This window comes from Bufo bufo, chromosome 9, assembly GCF_905171765.1.
Source record: "Bufo bufo chromosome 9, aBufBuf1.1, whole genome shotgun sequence".
Taxonomy (NCBI): domain Eukaryota; kingdom Metazoa; phylum Chordata; class Amphibia; order Anura; family Bufonidae; genus Bufo; species Bufo bufo.
Genome location: NC_053397.1, coordinates 89,176,983 through 89,201,447, shown reverse-complemented (window position 1 = coordinate 89,201,447; position 24,465 = coordinate 89,176,983). Strand labels below are relative to the sequence as shown.

The window sequence follows — 24,465 nt, the reverse complement described above, 5'->3', positions numbered from 1 at the left end:
TTGCCTCCTTGGACACTTAGGCTGGGTTCACACCTGAGCGTTTTACAGCGCGTTCCTACGCGCTGTAAAACGCTCAACAGGCAAAAAACAATGATCCCCTATGGGCATGGTTCTCACCTGAGTGTTTTACAGCGCGTACGAACACGCTGTAAAACGCCGTACGCCCCAAGAAGTACAGGAGCTTCTTTGGGGCGTATGGTCGCGCGTTCCCGCACATAGACTTCCGGGAACGCGTGACAATGGGCGTTTGCTTGTTTCCCTCCCGCGTTTGTAAACGCCCGATAAAATCGCGCATACAGAGTACGCTCAGGTCTGAACCCAGCGTAAGCAAAAACTGGCAGTCTCTCTCTCCAGGCTGAGGGTATAGCTGCTGGAGGAGGGGCTTAACAGTTTTCACTTAGTGTCACGTCTCCTAGGGAGTTGAGCTATACCCAAGGTTTCCTGTGTCCCCCAAGGAATTGGGCGAGAAAATAAGAGTTCAAAATCACACCCCTTTCTGCAAAATCAAAATGAACAATACAAAAAATAACAACATAGGCATCACCGCATGCGACAACGCCAATACTATTAAAATATAAAAAAAATTAGCCCATACGATCAATGGTAATAAAAAGTGATCAAAAAGTCATACACACACCAAAATGGTATCAAAAACTACAGATTGTCCCACAAAAAATGCGCCCCCCCATCTCTATAGACATAATTATAAAAAAGTTATGGGGTCAGAATATGGCGATTTCAAAAGTTTTTTTTCTTCAGTGTTAAAACATACAGAAAACTATACATATGTGGTATCGCTGGATTCATACTGACCTGGAGAATGAACAGCACAGGTCAGTTTTACCGCATAATGAACGCTGTAAAAAAACCAACATAAAAACGGTGGAGAAATTGTGTTTTTTTTCCCCAATTCAACCCCATTTGTAATTTTTTTCCAGCTTCCCACTACATCCTATGTAATATTACATGGTAGCATTAGAAAGTACAACTTGTCACGCAAAAAACATGAACGGAAAAATAAAATAGTTATGACTTTGGGAAGGCAGGGAGCGAAAAACGAAAATGCAAAAACAGAAAATTGCCATGTCAGGAAAGGGTTAAAAGAGAGCTCACAGAGGCTCTTGGTCACAGGGGAAGCCTTAAGCCCAGTGACCATGCGCCTCACGGTTAACACCATCAATAGCATGTTTTTATCATTTTTAATTAATAATCTTTATTAGCAGGGCTTATGGGAAATAAATATTCCCCTGCTGATACATCCCACGGCTCCTTCAAACCCAGGTGACGTCACACGGTCCTTACGGCGCATGGAGTTTAATGGCAAGCTGCGATTCACAACCCTATGGGAAAGGAAAGGATTAAGAGAGCCACGAGACATGACGTCATCAGCGTGAGACGGAAGGACCGCTGTGCGGCTAGCTGGCTGATTTCATCTAGTGATCGGTTTTCTGCATAGCGACCTCTGCTGACCGGAACTAGAGTTACTTTGTGCGGGATGACACGTTATTACCGGCCAGAGGCTTTATGTGACAATGTTTGTGCCGAGAGCAGTGAAGAGGCGACAGGAAACCGAGGGACCTGCAGTGAGGAAGAAGAGGGGGGCGGGGGGCCTGAACTGTCAGTCGTCAGTAAATAGTAATGCTTCTTCATGTCTGACTTCTCTAGCAGCACCTGCTGTCACTTCTCTTCATAATGCCCTGCTCCCCACTGCAGTGTCCTCCTCCTGTGCTGTCCTTCTCTCACCTCCTCCTCCTGCTGCTGTACCAACACATGGATCCCCATCTGATGCTGCAACACTTGACACCGCAGGTGATGCTGGAACGCATGGCTCCCCGTCTGCCGTAACACTGACCACCCCAGGTGATGCTGGAACGCATGGCTCCCCGTCTGCCGTAACACTGACCACCCCAGGTGATACTGGGACGCATGGCTCCCCGTCTGCCGTAACACTGACCACCCCAGGAGATGCTGGAACGCATGGCTCCCCGTCTGCCGTAACACTGACCACCCTAGGTGATGCTGGAACGCTTGGCTCCCTTTCTGATGCCTCAACACTTGACACCGCAGGTGATGCTGCAACGTATTCATCAACATCTGCCCATGCTTCTACAGCACATGTCACCCCATCTTCCCATCTCTCAGCCTCTTCTGCTTCTCTGGGTCCTGTACCACCTCCTGCTCCTCTTCCACCATCTCCCTCTCTTACGCCATCCTTACCCCCTGCCTCTGATGCTGAGGATGAACCCATCAAATCCTACAGCAAACTTCAGCGCTGGCCGCTCCAGGGGGAACCTGTCTGTGTTATATGTGAGAGATATGGAGAGTACATCTGTGACCAGACGGAGCACGATGTGTGTAGTTTAGAGTGTAAAGCCAAAGACCTCCTGCAATCTACAGGGGTATCCTCATCGGAAGACACCGCACTTGCTCGCCAGTCATCAGTTAATGTAACCGCTGTAGAACAATCCCCTTTCTCTAGTCCGGGTGACATTGTGACAGTTGTACCCCCTGTGCATCAGCCCATGGAGGCAGCGTCTTCACGATCAAATGATACAAGCTACACCTACAGAGAGCACGAGTTCATCACCCAGCTGGGGCAGGATCAGATTGACACTTTAAGACAGCAGCTTGGCTTATCTGTACATGGAAACCTGGTGTGCAGGCCAATCATAGAGTTTGAGCACTGCAACTTTCCTCCCACGCTTTGCACAAACCTGAAACGGGCCGGATATGAACTGCCTACTCCCATCCAGATGCAGATGATCCCTGTTGGACTGATGGAAAGGGATATCCTGGCGAGTGCTGACACCGGATCTGGGAAGACTGCTGCTTTCCTCCTTCCAGCTGTCATCAGATGTATGGAACAGGTATTCCATACGTAATCATCTCCCAGTACTGGTTCTGTGTATTTGTGTCTCCAGGATATATCATGGCTTGTTTCTCCTTTCTCGTGATGGGAATTTCCAGATGTCATCATTGTTTGCATGGTGGAGGTCTGATGGCTGGGACCCCCCACAATCCTAAATATGGCAGCCAGGCATACAAGTTGCTTTCATTTTTTTTTTTTATGGATTTTTCAAAATGGCCAATAGACGTTAGGCCAGGCTGCTGTGATTGAAGAGGTGGCCCCACATGTACGGTTCTCTCCATTCACTTCTTTTGGCGTTTAAAAAAAATCTTAGGACCCATCGTAGAAGTGGATGGGAAGAACTACTGGTACCTATTCAGTCACAGCAGCCGCCAAAGTGGGTCCAGGGCCATTCACAAGATAGTTGTGAGGCCATCTGAGATGGGAATACCTCATTTACTGTCAGTGCTAGAGAACCTATTTCTTAGCGTTGGTCTTTGTGTTATTCCTCCCAGAAATATATGAATAAATTGACAACTGGGTATAGCCATTGTCTATTAAAGGGTTGTCTCATCTGAGACAATGGGGGCTTATCGCTAGGAAAGTAGTGGAAGGTGCACTGCGCATGCACAGCCGCCCTCCATTCATTTCTTTGGGACCGCCGAAAATAGCCAAGCCCATAGAAGTGAATGAGAGCAGTGGCCGGTCATGCACGGTGCGCTCCCATTCACTTCTATGCGGAAAGCGCTTGGTGGTGGCTGGACCAGAGTCCTCCAGCCACCACTATGGCCCGCTCTGTTCTCGATATAGTAGTGTGTCCCAACGATGGGACCCACGCCTATCAGATAATGGGGGTATATCCTAGCGATATGCCCCTATCGTCTCAGATGAGAAAACCCCTTTAAGGCGTGTTCCTCTGATACTGGCAGCATGGATTGATTTTCAATCTGCGGCTCTCCTGTTATTACAAAACTACCAGCATGCCCTGACAGAAAGAGACTGGAAGTTCTCAACAGCTGGAGAGCCACAGGGTGGTTGGAACCACTAAAGTGTAGGAGGATGCCTGCAGATATCAGAAAAGTGTCCTCAACCTCTTGTGTATCTTGTGTTTAGAAGGACGCCCCCGCTGCACTCATCCTTACGCCCACAAGGGAGCTGGCAGTGCAGATAGAGAAACAGGCCCAGGAGCTGATGTTCAAACTTCCCCAAATGAAGACTGCTTTACTTGTGGGTGGGATGCCATTACCACCCCAGCTGCACCGACTTCGGCAGAATGTGCAGGTAATTGGAGACATGTCCGGATTTCAGAATCTTATATGGCATTGCTTGGTTTATGCATGTAGCTTATTTTATACACTTTTTTTTTTGTCACAATAGAACTTTTTGTCACACCTACAGTCACTTGTACACAACCCACATACAGTTGCGGGCGTATAATGCCATACATGTACGGCATTATGTGTTAAGGGGTTAATTATTAGTAATGGCTCAATTTGTCTGGGGTGCAGTCAGTGGAGGTGAGTACCTGGTGCACATAGATACAGCTCGGCACTTACCTCAGCTGTGATCTGCACATAACATTGTGGTGCACAGGGCTGAGACAGCCATAGAACGGTGCTGACATAGGGCTCTGTCGTCCTGCCATGTGATTACGACAGGTTCCATGCTGAAGAATCTGACAGTGGCTATTTTAATTCCTCCACTGATTGCCCCTAGACAAAACAGCCATTTTTAATAATTAAAGGCATTTAGGAGTTTATTTATAATAACATTTTTTCATTATTTTGAGATTTTTTTGTTTGTTTCCTAGAGAACCCCTTTAAAGCCGTCATGTTTGTGAGACATCCACCAATCAAATAAAACGGGGGCTGTGAGATACCCATTCTAAGTCACAAAGGAGTTTGATTGGAGTGTGTGTGTGGGGGGGGGGGGTCACACTTGCACACTGCCGTTCCTTCCTTCGTAGGAACACTCGTTAGCTGACAGTGTAATAATGCTGCCGATGAAATGATCAACGAGCAAACCCTCATTCACTTGGCAATCCAAGCAGATTGTGCTGTCTAATCATGATCTGCTGCTGGCAAACAATGGGGTCAGTATGGGGAAGAGTGATGGCATTAGCGATCTCTTCTCCCCATACTAGTCTCCTCCACTAACGAGCAGGCGATTGCTGGGAAAGAAGGCTTCCATCCTGACAATCCCCTGCAGTATAGTGAGATACAGCCTTAACGCAAAGCACATTTTATTACATTTGCACTTAAAGAATAATTTATTTCGAGTTGCTGCATTCCAAGACCCTTGACATTTGTATTTTCTATTTTGAGGACTTATTTTTTGCGGGGGGGGGGAGTGAGTAAGACCTTAGTGGAATGAACAAAAAACAGCTATTCTGGCATTGTTGGTTAGGTTTTATAGTATGGATCCTTATGGATACAAGAATACCAAATATGTGTAGTTTTGTTTTTTCTATTTATAAATAAAAACATTGTATAAGATTTATTTTTTTAAACTTGCATAATACACTTCAGTACCCCTGTATGCCTGTATCTGTTATTAGGCTTTTATACATGGCAGACCTAGTGGCTATTAGGGGGCACAGACAAGCTTACAGAGAGAGTCCCCCTACCTCTATTAAACCATGATTAGTATGGGCCATGTTATCAGAGAGGATAAACATCAGGGCTCGAAGTTAGGGCTCATGCACACACACTTATTATGCAAATCCTCTGAATAGATCATCAGCATCTGATCGGCGGGGTCTGACACCTGGGACCCCTACCGATCAGCTGTTTGAGAAGGCAGCAGCGTTGGCAGTAGCGCCGCGGCCTTCTCACTCTTTACCGCAGGTCCAGTGACGTCACAACTAGCATCAATTGCCTGGGCGAAGCTAAGCTCCATTCAAATGGGTGGGGCTAAGCTCCATTTAAATGAACAGAGCTTAGCTCCGCCCAGGCCATTGATACTAGTCGTGACGTCACTGGACCTGCGGTAAACAGTGAGAAGGCCGCGGCGCTACTGCCAACGCTGCTGCCTTCTCAAACAGCTGATCGGCAGGGGTCCCAGGTGTCGGACTCCCGCCGATCAGATGCTGATCTATCCAGGGGACAGCAGAACCCCTTTAAGCCACATTGTTATTAGTAAGATAAGAATTCAGCTTTAACCTGTTTGGGACACGTGTAGTTCTGATCACCACCGCGGAGTGACCCTGTGACACCCCCCTCCCCCCTTCCCGTGTCGGCAGTTTGCTGCGTTTCCAGGTTATTCGGGTCTCTGGGGACCCGATGACCCGGAACAGGATGGTGATCGGTGGTGTGATAATACACCACCAATCACCATCCTGTGATCCTGAGAGGTGATGGTGACATCACCTCTCAGGATCGGCTCTCATTGGCTACCGGGGCGGGCCATTCAAATTATTGCAGCGCTCCTCTCCTCCTCCTTTTTGTGCATCGGATCTCCAGAGCCAGCACCCCCATCTGTGCCCAGCACCCCCTTCACCTTCGACAAGGTATTTAGGGAAAGGTTAGGGACAGGTTAGGATAGGCCGGGATATTCAGGGAAAGTTTATTTGAAAAAAAAAAACGTTTTTGGTTGCATCACCCTAAATCGGGTGTCTGGGGCCCACAGCACACCTGTGTGACCCTAGACCCCCCCAGGGGTGCTGCAGCTTGTCCCCCTGCCTACCTTTTTTTTTTTTTTTTGCGTACGCTGACTGTGGCCGGCACTCTTAGAGTCCGGCCACTGTTAGTGCAACACACACCCCACCGCTGATCAACTTCGGACGGTTGATCAGCAAGTTAGAATTTTTATTTTATTTTTTTTCTCATTTTTTGGCCTTTTTTTATTTTTTATTTTATTGTTTGTCTGTTTAGGTTTAGGGTAAGTACGTGAACACCCGTGCCCCCCCCCCCACACACGCACACCAAATAAAGATTTCCACACACGCACACACACTCCCCTATGGCCCGCCGGATTTTCTCGGCCGAGGAGGCATGCGCCCAGCTTGCCTCCGAGTCTGAGAGCCCCAGTGAGGACGAGGCTGACCCCACTTTCCTTTTGTCATCCGTGTCCTCCTCATCATCTAGTGATGATGATGAGCCACCAAGGCGGCGGAGATGCCGCCAGGCGGAGCAAGGGGACCCTGTGGCCCACACTAGTACGAGCATCTCTGAGGCTCGTACTAGTTTTCCGGCCCACCAGTTAAATCCCCCGGAGCCCCCTGCCGGTGAACTTGTCTGGTGTACCCCAGAGCGTTTTGAGCCTGTGATTCCTGATTTTGTAGGCCTATCAGGAATCCAGACTTCCACAGTGGGCTTCACTGAATACGACTATTTTAGTCTTTTTTTTCAGTGACCACTTTGTAAATCTGATGGTGGAGCAAACGAACCTGTACGCCCAACAGTTAGTTGCTCAACACCCGGGCTCCTTTTTGGTTAGGGCCGGTGGCTGGACTCCGGTCAGTGCAGCCGAGATGAGGACGTTTTGGGGCCTCGTGCTGCACATGGGCCTAGTCAAAAAGCATAGTGTCAGGCATTACTGGAGTCGGGATTTCCTCTACCAGAACCCACTTTACAGTACGGCAATGACACGCTCCTAGTTTGAGGCAATGACACGCTCCCGGTTATGCAGATAATGCAGCATGTCCCCCCCCCCCCCCCCCCCTTCCTAAGTGATCCTGCCTATGACCACCTGTATAAAATCAGGCCGGTCATCGATCACTTTGGGGCCAAATTTTTGGAGGCCTATGAACCTGGAAGGGAGGTCGTGGTTGATGAGTCTCTAATTTTTTTCAAGGGGAGACTAATTTTTCACCAGTATGTTCCCTCTAAGCGTGCGAGGTATGACGTGAAGCTGTACAAACTTTGTGAGAGTACCTCAGGGTAAACTTACAAGTTTTGTGTGTACGAGGGGCGAGATTCCCATATTCAACCCCCAGAATGTCCCCCCACTCTGGGTGTAAGAGCTCTTTCACACCTGCGTTCTTTTCTTCCGGCATAGAGTTCCGTCGTCGGGGCTCTATGCCGGAAGAATCCTGATCAGTTTTATCCTAATGCATTCTGAATGGAGAGAAATCCGTTCAGGATGCATCAGGATGTCTTCAGTTCCGGACCCGACATTTAGCTTTTTCAGAGTGGTTACCATGGCTGCCGGGACGCTAAAGTCCTGGCAGCCATGGTAAAGTGTAGCGGGGAGCGGGGGAGCAGTGTACTTACCGTCCGTGCGGCTCTCCGGGCGCTCCAGAGTGACGTCAGGGCGCCCCAAGCGCATGGATCACGTGATCACATGGATCACGTCATCCATGCGCATGGGGAGCTCTGACGTCATTCTGGAGCGCCCCGGGAGCCGCACGGACTGTAAGTATACCGCTCCCCCGCTCCCGACTTTAATAGCGTCCTGGGTGCCATAGTAACACTGAAAGCATTTTGAAGACGGCTCCGTCTTCAAATGCTTTCAGTACACTTGCGTTTTTCCGGATCCGGCGGGAACCTCCGGCAACGGAAGTGCACGCCGGATCCCAACAACGCAAGTGTGAAAGAGGCCTAAGAGGGAAACTTGTGTGGGACCTTATGCACCCACTGCTAGATAAGGGTTACCACCTGTACGTGGATAACTTTTATACTAGTATCCCTTTCTTCCAGTCCCTGGCCGCCAGATCCACGTATGCTTCTGGGACCTTGCGGAAAAATCAACACGGCCTCCCAACCCACCCCCTCCAGGTACCTATCCCCAGGGGTGGGACCTGTACCCTTACCAGTGGAAACCTGTTGCTGGTCAGATATAAGGACGAGAGGGATGTCCTTGTATTGTCCACAATTCACAGTAACGGCATCACCCCTTTTCCTGTGCGAGGTACCGCGGCAACAGTCCTCAAGCCCGATTGTATCGTCGACTACAATCGGTATATGGGAGGAGTTGATCTCTCTGATCAAGTCCTCAAGCCATATAATGCCATGCGCAAAACCCGGGCATGGTACAAAAAAGTTGCCGTCTACTTGGTACAGGTTGCCTTGTACAACTCTTTTGTGCTGTCCCGGAGCGCTGGCAACACAGGGACATTCCTTCAGTTCTATGAGGCAGTCCTCAAGGCCCTTATCTTTTCTGACCGGGAAAGAGCAGGCCGGAGTACCTCGGGAACTGGAGGGGCCCGGATCGTCCCTGGCTAACACTTTCCAGGTGTGGTCCCCCATACTGGAAAGAAGGGAACGACCCAAAAAAGGTGCAGAATGTGTCACAGGAGGGGGATACGGAAGGACACCACCACCACTCAGTGCGACACATGCCCCGATCATCCGGGCCTCTGCATTATTGGTGGCTTCAGGGAGTGCCACACTTCCATGGAGTACTAAATTTATGTTCCCCTTCCCCAATTTAGCCACTGACAACCTATGGTTCTTAGACTTGAAACACTAAAACTTACACTTACTTATACTTACTTCACAAATACTGTAATGGCAAGCGATCAAAAAGTCATATGCCCCCCAAAATAGTGCCAACAAAACCGTCCTCTCATCCCGCAAAAAATGAGCCCCTACCTAAGATAATCGGCTAAAAACTGACTCTTAGACTATAGAGATACTAAAATGTTTTTTTTTTTTTTTTTTTGTTAATAAAAGGATAATATAGTGTAAAACCTAAATAAATGTAAAAAATATAGACATATTAGGTATCGCCGCGTCTGTAAGAATCTGTTCTATAAAAATACCCCATGACCTAACCCCTCAGATGAACATGGTCAAAAAAATAAAAAATAAAAGCGGTGCCCAAACAGCTACTTTTTGGCAAATTTTCCATTTTAAACCGTTTTTTTCCAGTAACAAAGCAAGGGTTAACAGCCAAACAATACTTAATATTTATTACCCTGATTCTGCAGTTTACAGAAACACCCCATATGTGGTCGTAAACTGCTGTATGACCAAACGGCAGGGCGCAGAAGGAAAGGAACGCCGTATTCAAAACCGATTTGACAAACTTTATTAACCCTTTAGGAGTTCCTCAACAGTTTATGGCAAATGGAGATGAAATTTCAGAATTTCTATTTTTGGTAACCTTGCCTCACAAAAATGTAATATAGAGCAACCAAAAATCATATGTACCCTAAAAATAGTACTAATAAAAATGCCACCTTATCCCGTAGTTTCCAAAATGAGGTCACTTTTATGGAGTTTCTACTCTAGGGGTGCATCAGGGAGGCTTCAAATGGGACATGATGTAAATAAACCAGTCCAGCAAAATCTGCCTTCCAAAAACCACACGGCGCACGTTTCCCTCTACGCCCTACCGTGTGCCCGTACAGTAGTTTACGGCCTCATATGGGGTGTTTATGCAAACTACAGAATCGGGGCAATAAATATTGTTTTGTTTGGCTGTTTACCCTTGCTTTGTTATTGGAAAAAATGGATTAAGGCCTCTTTCACACTTGCGTTGTCCGGATCTGGCGTGTACTCCACTTGCCGGAATTACACTCCGGATCTGGAAAAACGCAAGTGTACTGAAAGCATTTGAAGACGTCTTCCAAATGCGTTCAGTGTTACTATGGCACCCAGGACGCTATTAAAGTCCTGGTTGCCATAGTAGGAGCGGGGATCGGGGGAGCGGTATACTTACAGTCCGTGCGGCTCCCGGGGCGCTCCAGAATGATGTCAGAGCGCCCCATGCGCATGGATGACGTGATCCATGCGATCACATGATCCATGCGCTTGGGGCGCCCTGACGTCACTCTGGAGCGCCCGGGGAGCCGCACGGAAGGTAAGTACACTGCTCCCCCGCTCCCCGCTACACTTTACCATGGCTGCCAGGACTTTAGCGTCTCGGCAGCCATGGTAACCATTCAGAAAAAGCTAAATGTCGGGTCCGGCAATGCGCCGAAACGACGTTTAGCTTAAGGCCGGATCCGGTTCAATGCCTTTCAATGGGCATTAATTCCGGATCCGGCCTTGCGGCAAGTGTTCCGGATTTTTGGCCGGAGCAAAAAGCGCAGCATGCTGCGGTATTTTCTCCGGCCAAAAAACGTTCCGTTCCGGAACTGAAGACATCCTGATGCATCCTGAACGGATTTCTCTCCATTCAGAATGCATTAGGATAATCCTGATCGGGATTCTTCCGGCATAGAGCCCCGACGACGGAACTCTATGCCGGAAGACAAGAACGCAAGTGTGAAAGAGCCCTAAAATGGAAAATTAGCCCAAAAATTGAAATTCTTAAATTTCATCTCCATTTGCCAATAACTCTTGTGGAACACCTAAAGGGTTAACGACGTTTGTAAAATCAGTTTTGAATACCTTGAGGGGTGTAGTTTCTAGAATGGGGTCATTTTTGGGTGGTTTCTATTATGTAAGCCTCACAAAGTGACTTCAGACCTGAACTGGTTCTTAAAAAGTGGGTTTTTGAAAATTTCTGAAAAATGTCAAGATTTGCTTCTAAACTTCTAAGCCTTGTAACATCCCCAAAAAATTAAATGTCATTCCCAAAATGATCCAAATGTGAAGTAGACATATGGGGAATGTAAAATAATAACTATTTTTGGAGGTATTACTATCTATTATAAAAGTAGAGAAATTGAAATTTACTAAATTTTCTAAATTTTTGGTAAATTTGGTATTTTTTTAATAAATAAAAATGATTTTTTTTTACTCCATTTTACCAGTGTCATGAAGTACAATATGTGACGAAAAAACAATCTCAGAATGGCCTGGATTAGTCTACTTTCACACTTGCGGCAGGACGGATCCGACAGGATGTTCACCCTGTCGGATCCGTCCTTCTGCTATTTCGCCGGACCGTCGCTCCGTCCCCATTGACTATAATGGGGACGGGGGCGGAGCTCTGGCGCAGCACGGCAGTGCACGGCGAAAGGCCGCCGGACTAAAAGTCCTGCATGTCCGACTTTTTAGTCCGGCGGTCTCTCACCGTGAACTGCCGTACTGCGCCGGAGCTCCGCCCCATCCCCATTATAGTCAATGGGGACGTAGCGGCGGTCCGGCGGCACGGCGAAATAGCGGAAGGACGGATCCGACAGGGTGAACAGCCTGTCGGATCCGTCCTGCTGCAAGTGTGAAAGTACCCTAAGTCGAAGCGTTTTAAAGTTATCACCACTTAAAGTGACACTGGTCAGATTTGCAAAAAATGGCCGGGTCTTTAAGGTGAAAATGAGCCTGGAGTGTTTTTAATGTCAGAGATAAGGAGCCCCCAGCAGAGAGAAAATCCTGAACCAGCTACTAGATAAACTCAAAGCGGTTCAGGAAAAAGGTCTCAATATATTTAATAAAGACCAGTTGAAAAAATTATTTATTGCTCAAAATGAGTACAATTCAATAATTTCAAAAAATAAAATGCCACCAAAGATGTACCATAGCCTTTAAAGAGTATCTAAACTTTTGAATAAACGTTATTAAAACCTATTCTAAATGTCATAAAAATGAATATTTGTAATATATTATACTTTACTTTTTTTCATTTCTCTTGTGAAATAGGCATGTGAAGTTCAGGTGCCTATAACTCTTTGGAATCCGTACACTCGTGCACCAATGACCTGAACTGGTGTATTGAATCCTCCGTAGGGCTGCAGTGAGCGATCTACAGGTAGGAGCAGCGATGTGCAATGCGAGCCCATGCCTGTGCTTGTTCCACTCTGCTAAAGCCTGTACTGATGTGGTATGCAAGGCTTTTAGCAGATCGAGTGCAGGGCAGGAGCTCACATAGCTGCTTCTTCCTGCACCCTCTCCACTCGTTAAAAGCTCTGCATGTTAGGTTATAGTGGAGTGAGTGCAGGCAGGAGCAGCGATGTGTTATGTGAGCTCCTGCCCTGTGCTCGCTCCGCTATGCTAAAAGCCTTTCATACCACATCTATACAGGCTTTAGCAGAGTGGAGCAAGCACAGGGCAGGAGCTCACATCGCTGCTCCTGCGTGTACATCGCTCACTGCGGCCCTACGGAGGAATCAAGTGTATGGATTCCAAAGCGCTATAGGCACCGGAAGTTCCTAGTTCTCAAGGAAAATGAAAAAAATATTTAAGGAATATTACAAAAATTCAGTTTATCACATTTAGAATAGGTTTTAATAAAGTTTATTCATCTAGGAACACTTTAACCGAGGTGTCAGCAGTATGTTACAGCTGACACTTGCTGTGGATGGTGCGTGCCACCCCTGCGCTCTAATACTATGGCGTGGTGCTGGAACTACCCATGTACTATTATGGCTGTGTGCGGAAAGTGGTTAACATTAATGAAAAACAGATGAAACCTACATCATTTTTCCAGATTTACTTGCTCTGCTAATCCATTGATTATTTTTTTTTTTTTTCTCCACACAATCTTCTCAGGTTATTATTGCAACTCCTGGAAGACTCTTAGAAATCATTAGTCAAAATGCTGTGAACCTTGGGGAACTGAAGATCCTGATCCTGGATGAGGTGAGTAAATATTAATACTTCCACTCCTGTGTATTCCATATTCATAGTCCCTTGGATGTGTAAAATTTCCACTAGGCACCAGCAGGCTGTTTGCCCCTTGTTATAATGCAGAATGTGCTAAACCATTTACCCTTATAAATGATTTATTTCTTTAAAATGACGACACAGAAAACAGTCTGGCATACGCTTCTGTTTGCAGGCAGACACCATGCTAAAGATGGGGTTTCAGCAGCAAGTGCTTGAGGTTCTGGAGAACAGCTCACCAGATCGTCAGACAGTGCTGGTCTCAGCCACCATTCCCGACAGCATTGAGAGGTTTGCCCAGCAGCTTTTGAGGGATCCAGTGCGGATAACTGTTGGCGAGAAGAACCAACCATGCTCTAATGTTCGTCAGATTGTACTTTGGGTGGAAGAGCCTTCCAAGAAAAAAAAGCTGTTTGAAATACTGAATGTAAGCACTTCTTACTGTAACTTCCTTGAAGTTGTCCTATTTACCGCATTTATTTATTATTCAGCCATTTCTTAAGGGGCATTCACATGGGTTAACACAGCAGGCAGTTATTGGGAAAGAACTGTTCGTTCCTGATAATTGCCTGCTGGACAGGCAATCATCTCTTCTGTATGGGGTTGAGTGACCGCTACAGCAATTGCTTTTCCCTATGGAGAATCATTATTTCTGGGGAGCAGATCACAGTTTACACAGCATGATCTGCTGTGCAGAAACTATTATTTAGGTGTCCACATCAACGTAGCTTTCACCCAATGGCTGGCACCTTTACACAAGGGAATTATCAAGTAACAGATAGTACAGATAAAGTGTGTGTGTGTATGTATATATGTGTATATATATATATATATATATATATATATATATATATACATATACGCATACACAGTGCCTTGAAAAAGTATTCACCCCCTTGACTTTTTTCGTATTTTGTTACATTACAGCCTTAAGTTCAATGTTTTGTTAATCTGAATTGTATGTGATGGATCAGAACACAATAGTCTAAGTTGGTGAAGTGAAATGAGAAAAATATAAAAATAAAACTATTGTTTAGAAATATAAAACAAAAAATTAGCATGTGCGTATGTATTCACCCCCTTTGTTAGGAAGACCATAAAAAGCTCTGGTGCAACCAACTACCTTCAGAAATCACATAATTAGTGAAATGATGTCACCTGTGTGCAATCTAAGTGTCACATGATCTGTCATTACATATACACACCTTTTTTGCAAGGCCCCAGAGGCTGCAACACCTAAGCAAGGGGCATCACTAACCAAACACTGCCATGAAGACCAAGGAACTCTCCAAACAAGTAAGGGACAATGTTGTGAAGTCAGGGTTAGGTAAAAAAATAATAAAAAATAAAAATCTTTGATGATCCCCAGGAGCACCATCAAATCTATCATAACCAAATGGAAAGAACATGGCACAACAGCAAACCTGCCAAGAGACGGCCGCCCACCCAGACTCACGGACCGGGCAACGAGGGCAGTAGTCAGAGAGGCAGCACAAAGACCTATGGTAACCCTGGAGGAGCTGCAGAGTTCCACAGAAGAGACTGGAGTATCTGTACATAGGACTAGGACGACAAAAAGGCATACACTGCATAGAGTTGGGCTTTATGGCAGAGTGGCCAGAAGAAAGCCATTACTTTCAGCTAAAAACAAAAAGGCACGTTGTGAGTTTGCGAAAAGGCACGTGGGAGACTCCAAAAATGTATGGAGGAAGGTGCTCTGGTCTGATGAGACTAAAATTGAACTTTTCGGCCATCAAAGAAAACGCTATGTCTGACGCAAACCCAACACATCGCATCACCCAAAGAACACCATCCCCACAGTGAGACATGGTTGTGGCAGCATCATGCTGTGGGGATGGGACTGGGAAACTGGTCAGAGTTAAGGGAATGATGGATGGTGCTAAATACAGGTATATTCATGAGCAAAACCTGTACCACTCTGTGCGTGATCTGAGGCTAGGACAGAGATTCACCTTCCAGCAGGACAATGACCAAACACACTGCAAAAGCAACACATGAGTGGTTTAAGGGGAAACATGTAAATGTATTGGAATGGCCTAGTGAAAGCCCAGATCTCAATCCAATGGAAAATCTGTGATCAGACTTGAAGATTGCTGTTCACAAGCGCAAACCATCCAACTTGAAGGAGCTGGAGCAGTTTTGCAAGGAGGAATGGGCAAAAATCCCAGTGGTAAGATGTGGCAAGCTCATAGAGACTTATCCAAAGCGACTTGGAGCTGTGATTGCTGCAAAAGGTGGCTCTACAAAGTATTGACTTTAGGGGGGTGAATAGTTATGCACATTGACTTTTTCTGTTATTTTTCTTCAAAGTTGTGGGCATGTTCTGTAAATTAAATGATGCAAATCCTCAAACAATCCATGTTAATTCCAGGTTGTGAGGCACTAAAATCTGAAAAAGTCAAGGGGGTGAATACTTTTGCAAGGCACTGTATATATGTACAGTACAGACCAAAAGTTTGGACACACCTTCTCATTCAAAGAGTTTTCTTTATTTTCATGACTATGAAAATTGTAGATTCACACTGAAGGCATCAAAACTATGAATTAACACATGTGGAATTATATACATAATAAACACGTGTGAAACAACTGAAAATATGTCATATTCTAGGTTCTTCAAAGTAGCCACCTTTTGCTTTGATTACTGCTTTGCACACTCTTGGCATTCTCTTGATGAGCTTCAAGAGGTAGTCCCCTGAAATGGTTTTCACTTCACAGGTGTGCCCTGTCAGGTTTAATAAGTGGGATTTCTTGCCTTATAAATGGGGTGGGGACCATCAGTTGCATTGAGGAGAAGTCAGGTGTATACACAGCTGATAGTCCTACTGAATAGACTGTTAGAATTTGTATTATGGCAAGAAAAAAGCAGCTAAGTAAAGAAAAACGAGTGGCCATCATTACTTTAAGAAATGAAGGTCAGTCAGTCAGCCGAAAAATTGGGAAAACTTTGAAAGTTAGGGCTATTTGACCATGAAGGAGAGTGATGGGGTGCTGCGCCAGATGACCTGGCCTCCACAGTCACCGGACCTGAACCCAATCGAGATGGTTTGGGGTGAGCTGGACCGCAGAGTGAAGGCAAAAGGGCCAACAAGTGCTAAGCATCTCTGGGAACTCCTTCAAGACTGTTGGAAGACCATTTCAGGGGACTACCTCTTGAAGCTCATCAAGAGAATGCCAAGAGTGTGCAAAGCAGTAATCAAAGCAAAAGGTGGCTACTTTGAAGAACCTAGAATATGACATATTTTCAGTTGTTTCACACTTGTTTGTTATGTATATAATTCCACATGTGTTAATTCATAGTTTTGATGCCTTCATAGTCATGAAAAAAAATAAAACTCTTTGAATGAGAAGGTGTGTCCAAACTTTTGGTCTGTACTGTATGTGTGTTTGTATATATATATATATACTTTTAGATGTTACATTTTGGGAACCGTTCATCTCTGCCAGATTGGAAATATTGTGGTGATGTCACTGGCTATGAGCATCTTGGAGGCGTACTGGCTCGCCACTCTTGCCCAATTTTCCGGCTGTCTTATCTTTTTTCCATACACTCGTCCACATGTATTTCTATTGCAGAGAAAACAGGAAAACCACTGGTAGTGTGGTCAAACATTCACCCCTGTCCTGCTTGCATAGAAGCCATTCACATGGATACAGGTTCATTGCCCACCCACTTGAGTGCTCAGACTCTCAAAAATGTCAGTCTTTGCAACTAACTTTTTAGGACATGCTTGTTTCCTTTTTTAGGGCTCATGCACTCGAGCGTGTGTGCCTCGTGCCCGTATTGCGGCCCGCAAACAGCAGATCCACTATATTCGGGCACTGGCCGTGTGCACTCCGTATCATGGACTTAAATTGGTCTGCTATCGTCTAGATATGGAGCGTTGCAGAGTGGAGGCACCGATTGGATTCCCATAGAAGGACTACGAATTGCTTCCGTGGGATTTCAGCCCGTGCCTCCACACCGCCCAAAAAAATAGAACAAGTCCTATTTTTTGTGTAGTGCGAACCGGCGGATCACAGATCCTTTCAAGTCAATGGGTCCGCATCCGCAAACGACGTGCACACGGATGATGCCCGTGCATTGCAAACCTCTATTTTCTGTCCGCAGCACGAAGCACACGCGCTCTTGTGCATGAGCCCTTAACTGCAGCAAGCCATACCATATGTAATTCCACAAAAGGGTTTTTCTATTACGCCCCATGACAGCACCTGTGAGAAATCCTCCCCTTCCGGACAGGAAGCAGGAACTTCCCAGATCTTTAAAAGGATCCTCCTCTCTCCATTCCTCAGTTTCTTCCTGTTTCCTGTCCATAGGACAGGGGGGTGTATCTTTCCCGGATCTACAGGCTGGGCCATTTATATGGATACACCTTAATAAAATGGGAATGGTTGGTGATATTAACTTCCTGTTTGTGGCACATTAGTATATGTGAGGGGGGAAACTTTTCAAGATGGGTGGTGACCATGGTGGCCATTTTGAAGTCGGACATTTTGAATCCAACTTTAGTTTTTTCAATAGGAAGAGGGTCATGTGACATATCAAACTTATTGGGAATTTCACAAGAAAAACAATGGTGTGCTTGGTTTTAACGTAACTTTATTTTTTCATCACAATGTCAGAATTACAGGGAGTTAAGGGCAATATTTTGTGATCTGAGAGAATACCTTTCCTTTTTAATAAATAGGCACGTGAAGATCTTTTCCGACAGCAGTAGCCTATGTCAACAGGTGGGGGGGGGGACAAAGTCTCCTCAATTATTAAATCTGATCTTCCACCTATTGGAAGGAAAGGTTCTTTCTCTTTTAAGTCCATTTGAAAGGTTTAGAAAATATTCAGGCAGACTTCCTAAGCAGGCATATGATCAAACAGGGAGATTGGTGCCTTTGTCAAGAAGTCTTAAACCAAATAGTGCATCTATGAGGGGCCCCCTCAATAGACCTGTTTGCTTCCAGAGAGAACAAGAAATGCAAAAGTTTTTTTTTTTTTATCCCAACCCAGCGGATCAGTCTCAGGGGTGAGATGCTCTGTCGCAAGCATGGGGGAAGGAAGAATCTGGAGAGCATTTATCCATTGTTCCAGATCGGATTTGGATTTATCCTCACCTCCGGATATTCCATTGATCCTAAACTTTCTGCAGGAAGGGCTAAAATAAGAGATTAATACCTAGTATCCTAAAAGTTCAGGGTTCAGCACTTAGTGCCTTGTTTGACATTAGATTGGTGATTCACCCCTGGATTAAAAGGTTTAGAAGAGCATCCTCCAGATTAAATCCAACCCTTATGCCCAAATCGTGTCCTTGGGATCTCCATGTGGTTCTTTCTAGTCTAACCCAAAGTCCATTTGAACCCTTAGATTCCATTTATATTAAGATGTTGTCATAAGGAGATGTGTGTGTCATTATTTAAAATCTACTAAAGATTGGAGGAAGGCTTCTCAGTTGTCCATTCAAATTCAGGGTCCAAATAGAGGTCTGAAAGTCACAAGTCGTACTATTGCTAGCTGGATTGTTAGAGCAATAGGTTTAGTGTATTCTTCTGCGGGTCTCCAGGTTCCTACGGGATTTTCAGCACCCTCCACAAGAGCCCTAGCGACATCATGGGCAGAGAGAGGCTGTGCCTCTATTGATTACATTTGTAGAGCTGCTACCTGGAGCTCTCCAAATACTTTTTATAAGCATTACAGACTGGACCTTTTGACTATGTATATAGGTGTTTTTGAAGTGAGTGTTTCACTGTATATAGAATTATTTCAGTCCTATGGATCTTGTCACAAACTGAGGAGTGGAGGATCCTTTTAAAGATCGGGGAAGTTCCTGTTTCCTGTCCGTGAGGGGGAGGATCTCTTACAGGTGCTGTCATGGGCTCATGGAAAACAGATTACCGGTAAGAGTAATCTATGTATTTCTGGTTTGGACAGCCACTTCCTGCTTGACATACAAACCCTTTAGGTGACATTTAAATAAAACAGCCTTGGATGGACTAATCTGTATTGTCTCATATGACGTATGATCGTCTTGCCTTTCTCTCAATAGGACTCAAAGCTTTTCCAGCCCCCTGTACTGGTGTTTGTGGATTGCCGCCTGGGTGCAGATCTGCTCAGTGAAGCTGTTCATAAGATTACCGAATTACATTGTGTTGCTATTCATTCTGAAAAGTCCCAGTCAGAAAGGACTAAGATACTACAGGTAAAATGACTTGAGATGGATGGGAGTCACCTTAGTAAGCGCCAGGCTGGGATGGCCAGAGCTAAGCAAACGGCTGAGAGGACTGTGCTCCATTGTTTCCATAATTCCCATAGCAGTGAATGGATAGAACACTTTGTGTGTAGTTCTTGTTCACTCTTATGGGAGTTACGGAAACATCGGAGCTCAGTCCACTTTTTCTTAAAGGGGTTGTGTCACTTCAGCAAATACCATTCGTTATGTAGAGAAAGTTAATACAAGACACTAATGTATTGTGATTGTCCATATTGCCTCCTTTGCTGGCTGGATTATTTTTACATATATACACTTTATACACTGCTTGTTTCCATGGTTACGACCACCCTGTAATCCAGCAGCAGTGGTCGTGCTTGCACACTATAGGAAAAAACACCAGCCTATGTTTTTTTTTTTTAAAATCAGATCTTTTTTATTGAACGTTTTGATAAACATTACATTACTCAATTTACAATTAAGGCAATCCACATATTAATTGCATAGATCATCCCTTGCTGTTCTATATCACTAATACACAAATTTACAATATAACTGTTCAACCTCCCCCCATCCCCCCCCCCTCTATTCCAGTGTCGGTTGTTCTATCTATCATTCCTTGTGGAAGTCACGTATTCCCTCCAAGGTTCCCACAATTTATCAAATTTGGCGGGACAACCTCTTCTCTGAAAGATAATCCTTTCATATAAGAGCATGGTATTAACCTTGGTTATATATTCATTAAACCTCGGCGGCTCAGCTTGTATCCAATGCTGCGCCACCAACTTTCTCGCCACATATAAAAGACGCCCTATCGCTATCTTACTTACATTATCAGTGGTCAGTTCTGTAGTATACCCCAAGATACAGACCTTAGGGTCCTTTGGTATTTGTACACTGTACGCGTTTTGTACGCTTTCCAACACTTTTTCCCAGAACCGTGTTAATGCTGTACATTGCCATAACATATGTAAGAGCTCTGCAGAGTCCACTGAACACCTCGGGCACTTAGCATCCGATCTACACCCCAAACGGTATAAAAATATTGGCGTCTTGTACACTTTGTGGATTAGGAATAATTGCGATAGTTTCCCTCCCTCACTTAACGATGATAACGGTATTGCTTCCAGTATGTCTTCCCATTGATCTTTTGAGATTTCACCTATATCTCACTCCCATCTGCGCATTCTGCATAGCGGGTGGAATTCTAGTTGTTTATCCAACAGAAGTCTGTATAGTGCGGAAATTAACCCTTTCTTCTCTCCTCTAGAGAGAGTAAGTTGAAGCGCCAAATCACGTTGTGGTATCATAGAGCCCTTCTTAATCGTAGTGTCATATGCATGTCTAATTTGCAAATACTTATAAAAGTGTGCTTTAGGAGTATCGAATACTTCTTACCAAGTATTAAATGTTCGAAAAACTCCCCCTTCTAATAAATGTTCCACCCGCAACACCCCCTTTCTCCTCCAAATCTCAAACCCTTCCAGGGAACTAAATTCTGGCATCATCGGATTTCCCCATAGAGGGGTATACAACGTAAGTCCACTGATCCCTCGAAGTTGTTTTACCTTGTTCCATACTGTATACATTGCACGTCGCAGGGATCTAGTTAGCCGTTCAGTTCTTATGTCCGCTCCCTCCAGTAATAACATAATATCTTGTCCTTGCAACTGTGACCTTAAAATCTGGCTAGTCATGTCCGTAGCCCTAGGGTCTAGCCAGCCCTTGAAGTGTTAATATATCCAGGGGTTCGGTATCGCCAAGCCCCCTTCCGTTTTAGAATACTGCAATGTTTCTAATTTTATTCTGGGTTGACCCCTACGCCAAATTAATTCTCTGAATATTGTATTAATTTTCCCAAATTTGTCCCTAGGTAACTAAACTGGAGAATTATGCAGAATATATAAGAGCTGCGGCATCATCATTTTTATCAAATTCGCCCTCCCACTACAGATAGATATAATTTGCACCAGGCTTTACATTTGTCCCTAAATTTATTCAACAGTGGGACTAGATTCCTATCTTCAAAATCTCTAATGTTAGGTGAGATATGTATACCCAGGTATTTAATCCTCTCCTCACAGGGAATCCGACTCTCTACCAACACTTGCGATTTGGATTGATTATCTATCAGCATTAATACCGACTTGCCAGTTAATTGTCAAGCCGGAAAGTTGTCCAAACTTATCAATGACCTTCATCGCTGCGGACAAAGATCGTTCAGTGTCTCCCAAAAACAGCAGTGTGTCATCTGCATACAGAGCTACTTTGTTATGTACTCCACCATATCTGAATCCCTGTATGTCCTGGGCTTTACGTATCGTGGCCGCAAGTGGTTCTATCGCCAACGCAAACAGCATCGGCGATAGGGGGCACCCTTGACGGGTTCCCCCTTCGGAGTTGGAATTTCGCAGACACACCTCCATTCGCCCTGATACACGCTTTAGGGCTAGAGTAAAAAACCTTTACCCACGAAATGAATGTCTATCCAAATCCCATACGATCCAGTGTACTCCACAGGAATCTCCACTCTATGCTATCGAAGGCCTTGGCCGCGTCTAAAGAGAAGATTGCCCTGTCTCCCATATTATCCGCCGGTATCTGTAAGCTAGCAAACACCCTCCGAATATTTATCACCGTGGATTTTTGGGGCATAAATCCCGTCTGATCCGAATGTACGACGGACAATATTACTTTGGAAAGACGCCTGGCCAAGACCTTCGCAAGTATTTTAACATCTACCGATAGCAGCGATATGGGTCGGTAAGAGTCCGGCAACTGTGGATCCTTACCTGGTTTGGGTAAAAACTACAATTAATGCTTCCTGCATGGAGGCAGGTAAATCACCTTTTTCAAGGGAATAATTAAATACTTTAAGCAATTCAGGTAGAAGTGTGTCCGCAAAATTTTTATAAATCTCCACAGGGAGACCGTCCAACCCCGGCGCTTTATCATTCGCCATAGATCTCACCGCTTCCTGTAGTTCTTCAAGTTGTATAGGGGCATCAAGTGACTCACAATCTTCACGTGACAACCGAGGAAGATCAGCCTCTCGCAAAAAAATTCCCTATATCTGCGTCAGAATGTTTCCAATATCATAAGGATATGGCTCACCAGCCTATGTTAGCTCCCACAGTCTCGGCCACCAGAGAGGCCAACATTTTTTCCTAAAGTGTGCAAGTACGACCACCACTGATAGATATAGATTGCAGGGTGGTCGTAATCATGGAAACAAGCAGTGTATAATGTGATGGGAAAATGAATGAAGCCAACAAAGGAAGCAATACGGACACTCACAATACATTAGTAAGTGCCTGGTGTTAACTGTCTCTACATAATAAATTCTATTTGCTAAAGGGAGACAACCCCTTTAAGGCTTATGAGGATTCTTCCGATCTCAGCCAAGCACTGAATGGTGGAATGTGGTTTCTTGGAGTAACACATCCCTCTCTTTTTACAGGGCTTACTGCAGGGGCAATATGATGTTGTAGTCAGCACCGGTGTCCTGGGCAGAGGTCTGGATTTAGTTCATGTGAAATTGGTTGTGAATTTTGACATGCCATCAAGCATGGATGAATATGTTCACCAGGTGAGGATGTTTGATATAACAGTGGTGCTCATATAAATAATTCATTTGTTAACCCCTTTTTGACTGCCTAACATAAATTTACATCAGCTGTCCAGCATTTAAACATGGTGCCTGCTCGCGGGCGCCTTCTATTTTATACATCAGACCCGGGTGCCTGCTGTTTGTGATCGACGATAACGTCGATTGCACATATTTAACCCCTCAGATGCTATGGCATCTGAGAGCTCAAAAACCTGGACATGCACTGGCTCTCCCTAGCAATGATGGAGGAAGCTGGATGGTGTGTGCGGCAGCCTCGGTCCTCCTGAATGATCCGAGGCTGCCTCAGATAGCTTCCTATGAAGAGCCTGCCTCTGGCAGGGCTCCCTAGGATAGCAGTAAAATTCTCATAGACTCCAATGCTAATGTGTTATGTGGATAGTGGATAAGTGTTTGTCGTCGGACAACTTTGAATAAAAAATTAAAAAAAACTGTCACGTTCATCAGTTATGTGAAATAGCCATGTGGTCGTATCATTCAGTGGCTCTGTCGCACTCTTTTTGTGTACATATGGGACACTACATAGTTGTTTTTTTTCTTATTTTTGCCACATACAGGACATTTATTTAGAAGAGCAAAGTCTCACTGTAAGTTATAATTAGCACAACCAATATGTGTATGTAATTTTTGACTAATTATTTGTTTCTTTCAAGATTGGAAGAGCAGGACGACTGGGTCACCGAGGAACTGCAATTACCTTTATTAATAAAAACAACAAAAATCTCTTCTGGGATCTGGTAAAGAGGGTGCAGCCAACAGGGTCCCTGCTTCCCCCGCAGCTGCTGAACTCACCGTATCTCCAGGAGCAGAAGCGGACAGAACAGAGAAAGCATCATGACCAAAACAAGGTGGTCACAGGAGACCAGATTCTTAATCTCATCCGAAAACATGACAGAAAAAAACCACGCAAGTGACCAGAACACTCTGTGACTTGTATATAAAGGACTCCTTTCGGTTTTTGACCTTGGGAAAATTATGCTTTCTCAGGGAAAAAAACAATATTTCTCTCATTATTGAGAGTTTTTTTCATGGATTTTTTGTTACTGTCTTCTTTGTAAAGTTGTCTGTGTATAAAAATTTCTAGAACACAAATTTGCTTGCCATTAATGGTGTAAACTAACCCTGCAGTTGAGGAAAAGTGTTTGTCTTCTACCAAGATGTGCCCATTTTATCATACAATGTGTGCCAGTGTGATACATTTAGTTTATCTTTTGCATGCCGTCTTTATGCTGACTTCCGGAGCCAGAGCTATTTTGAAACAGCTGGGGTTTGAATCAGTTGGGGTTGTGAGTTTGGACCCCCACCATCAGATATTGAGGGCTTCGGGTCCATGAGACA

At 45.0% G+C, this 24,465-nt stretch overlaps 1 protein-coding gene across 5 annotated transcripts; it reads left to right on the top strand.

Annotated features, from left to right (window-relative positions):
* Positions 1 to 1,396: 1,396 nt before the first annotated feature.
* On the top strand, positions 1,397 to 24,238 carry DDX59 (DEAD-box helicase 59). 5 transcript variants are annotated; one of them, XM_040407737.1, is made up of 8 exons: positions 1,397 to 1,860; positions 2,068 to 2,867; positions 3,962 to 4,129; positions 13,168 to 13,257; positions 13,457 to 13,708; positions 19,338 to 19,490; positions 22,960 to 23,088; positions 23,781 to 24,041. In XM_040407737.1, exons 1-8 carry the CDS (start codon positions 1,533 to 1,535, stop codon positions 24,039 to 24,041), a joined length of 2,181 nt encoding a protein of 726 aa, XP_040263671.1. In that variant the 5' UTR covers positions 1,397 to 1,532. The 5 variants fall into 5 exon arrangements, with proteins under 5 accessions (XP_040263671.1, XP_040263670.1, XP_040263669.1 ...); XM_040407736.1 differs by having other exon boundaries at positions 1,397 to 1,911; XM_040407735.1 differs by having other exon boundaries at positions 1,397 to 1,911; positions 2,014 to 2,867.
* Positions 24,239 to 24,465: the final 227 nt, after the last annotated feature.

What these genes read in the sequence shown, in the direction of transcription:
- DDX59 (XM_040407733.1), top strand. Translation starts at nt 1,533, where the DNA reads ATGTTTGTGCCGAGAGCAGTGAAGAGGCGACAGGAAACCGAGGGACCT. An exon ending in TCATCAGATGTATGGAACAG is followed by an intron (nt 2,868 to 3,961) that starts GTATTCCATACG and finishes TCTTGTGTTTAG; the next exon opens with AAGGACGCCCCCGCTGCACT. An exon ending in AGATCCTGATCCTGGATGAG is followed by an intron (nt 13,258 to 13,456) that starts GTGAGTAAATAT and finishes TTCTGTTTGCAG; the next exon opens with GCAGACACCATGCTAAAGAT.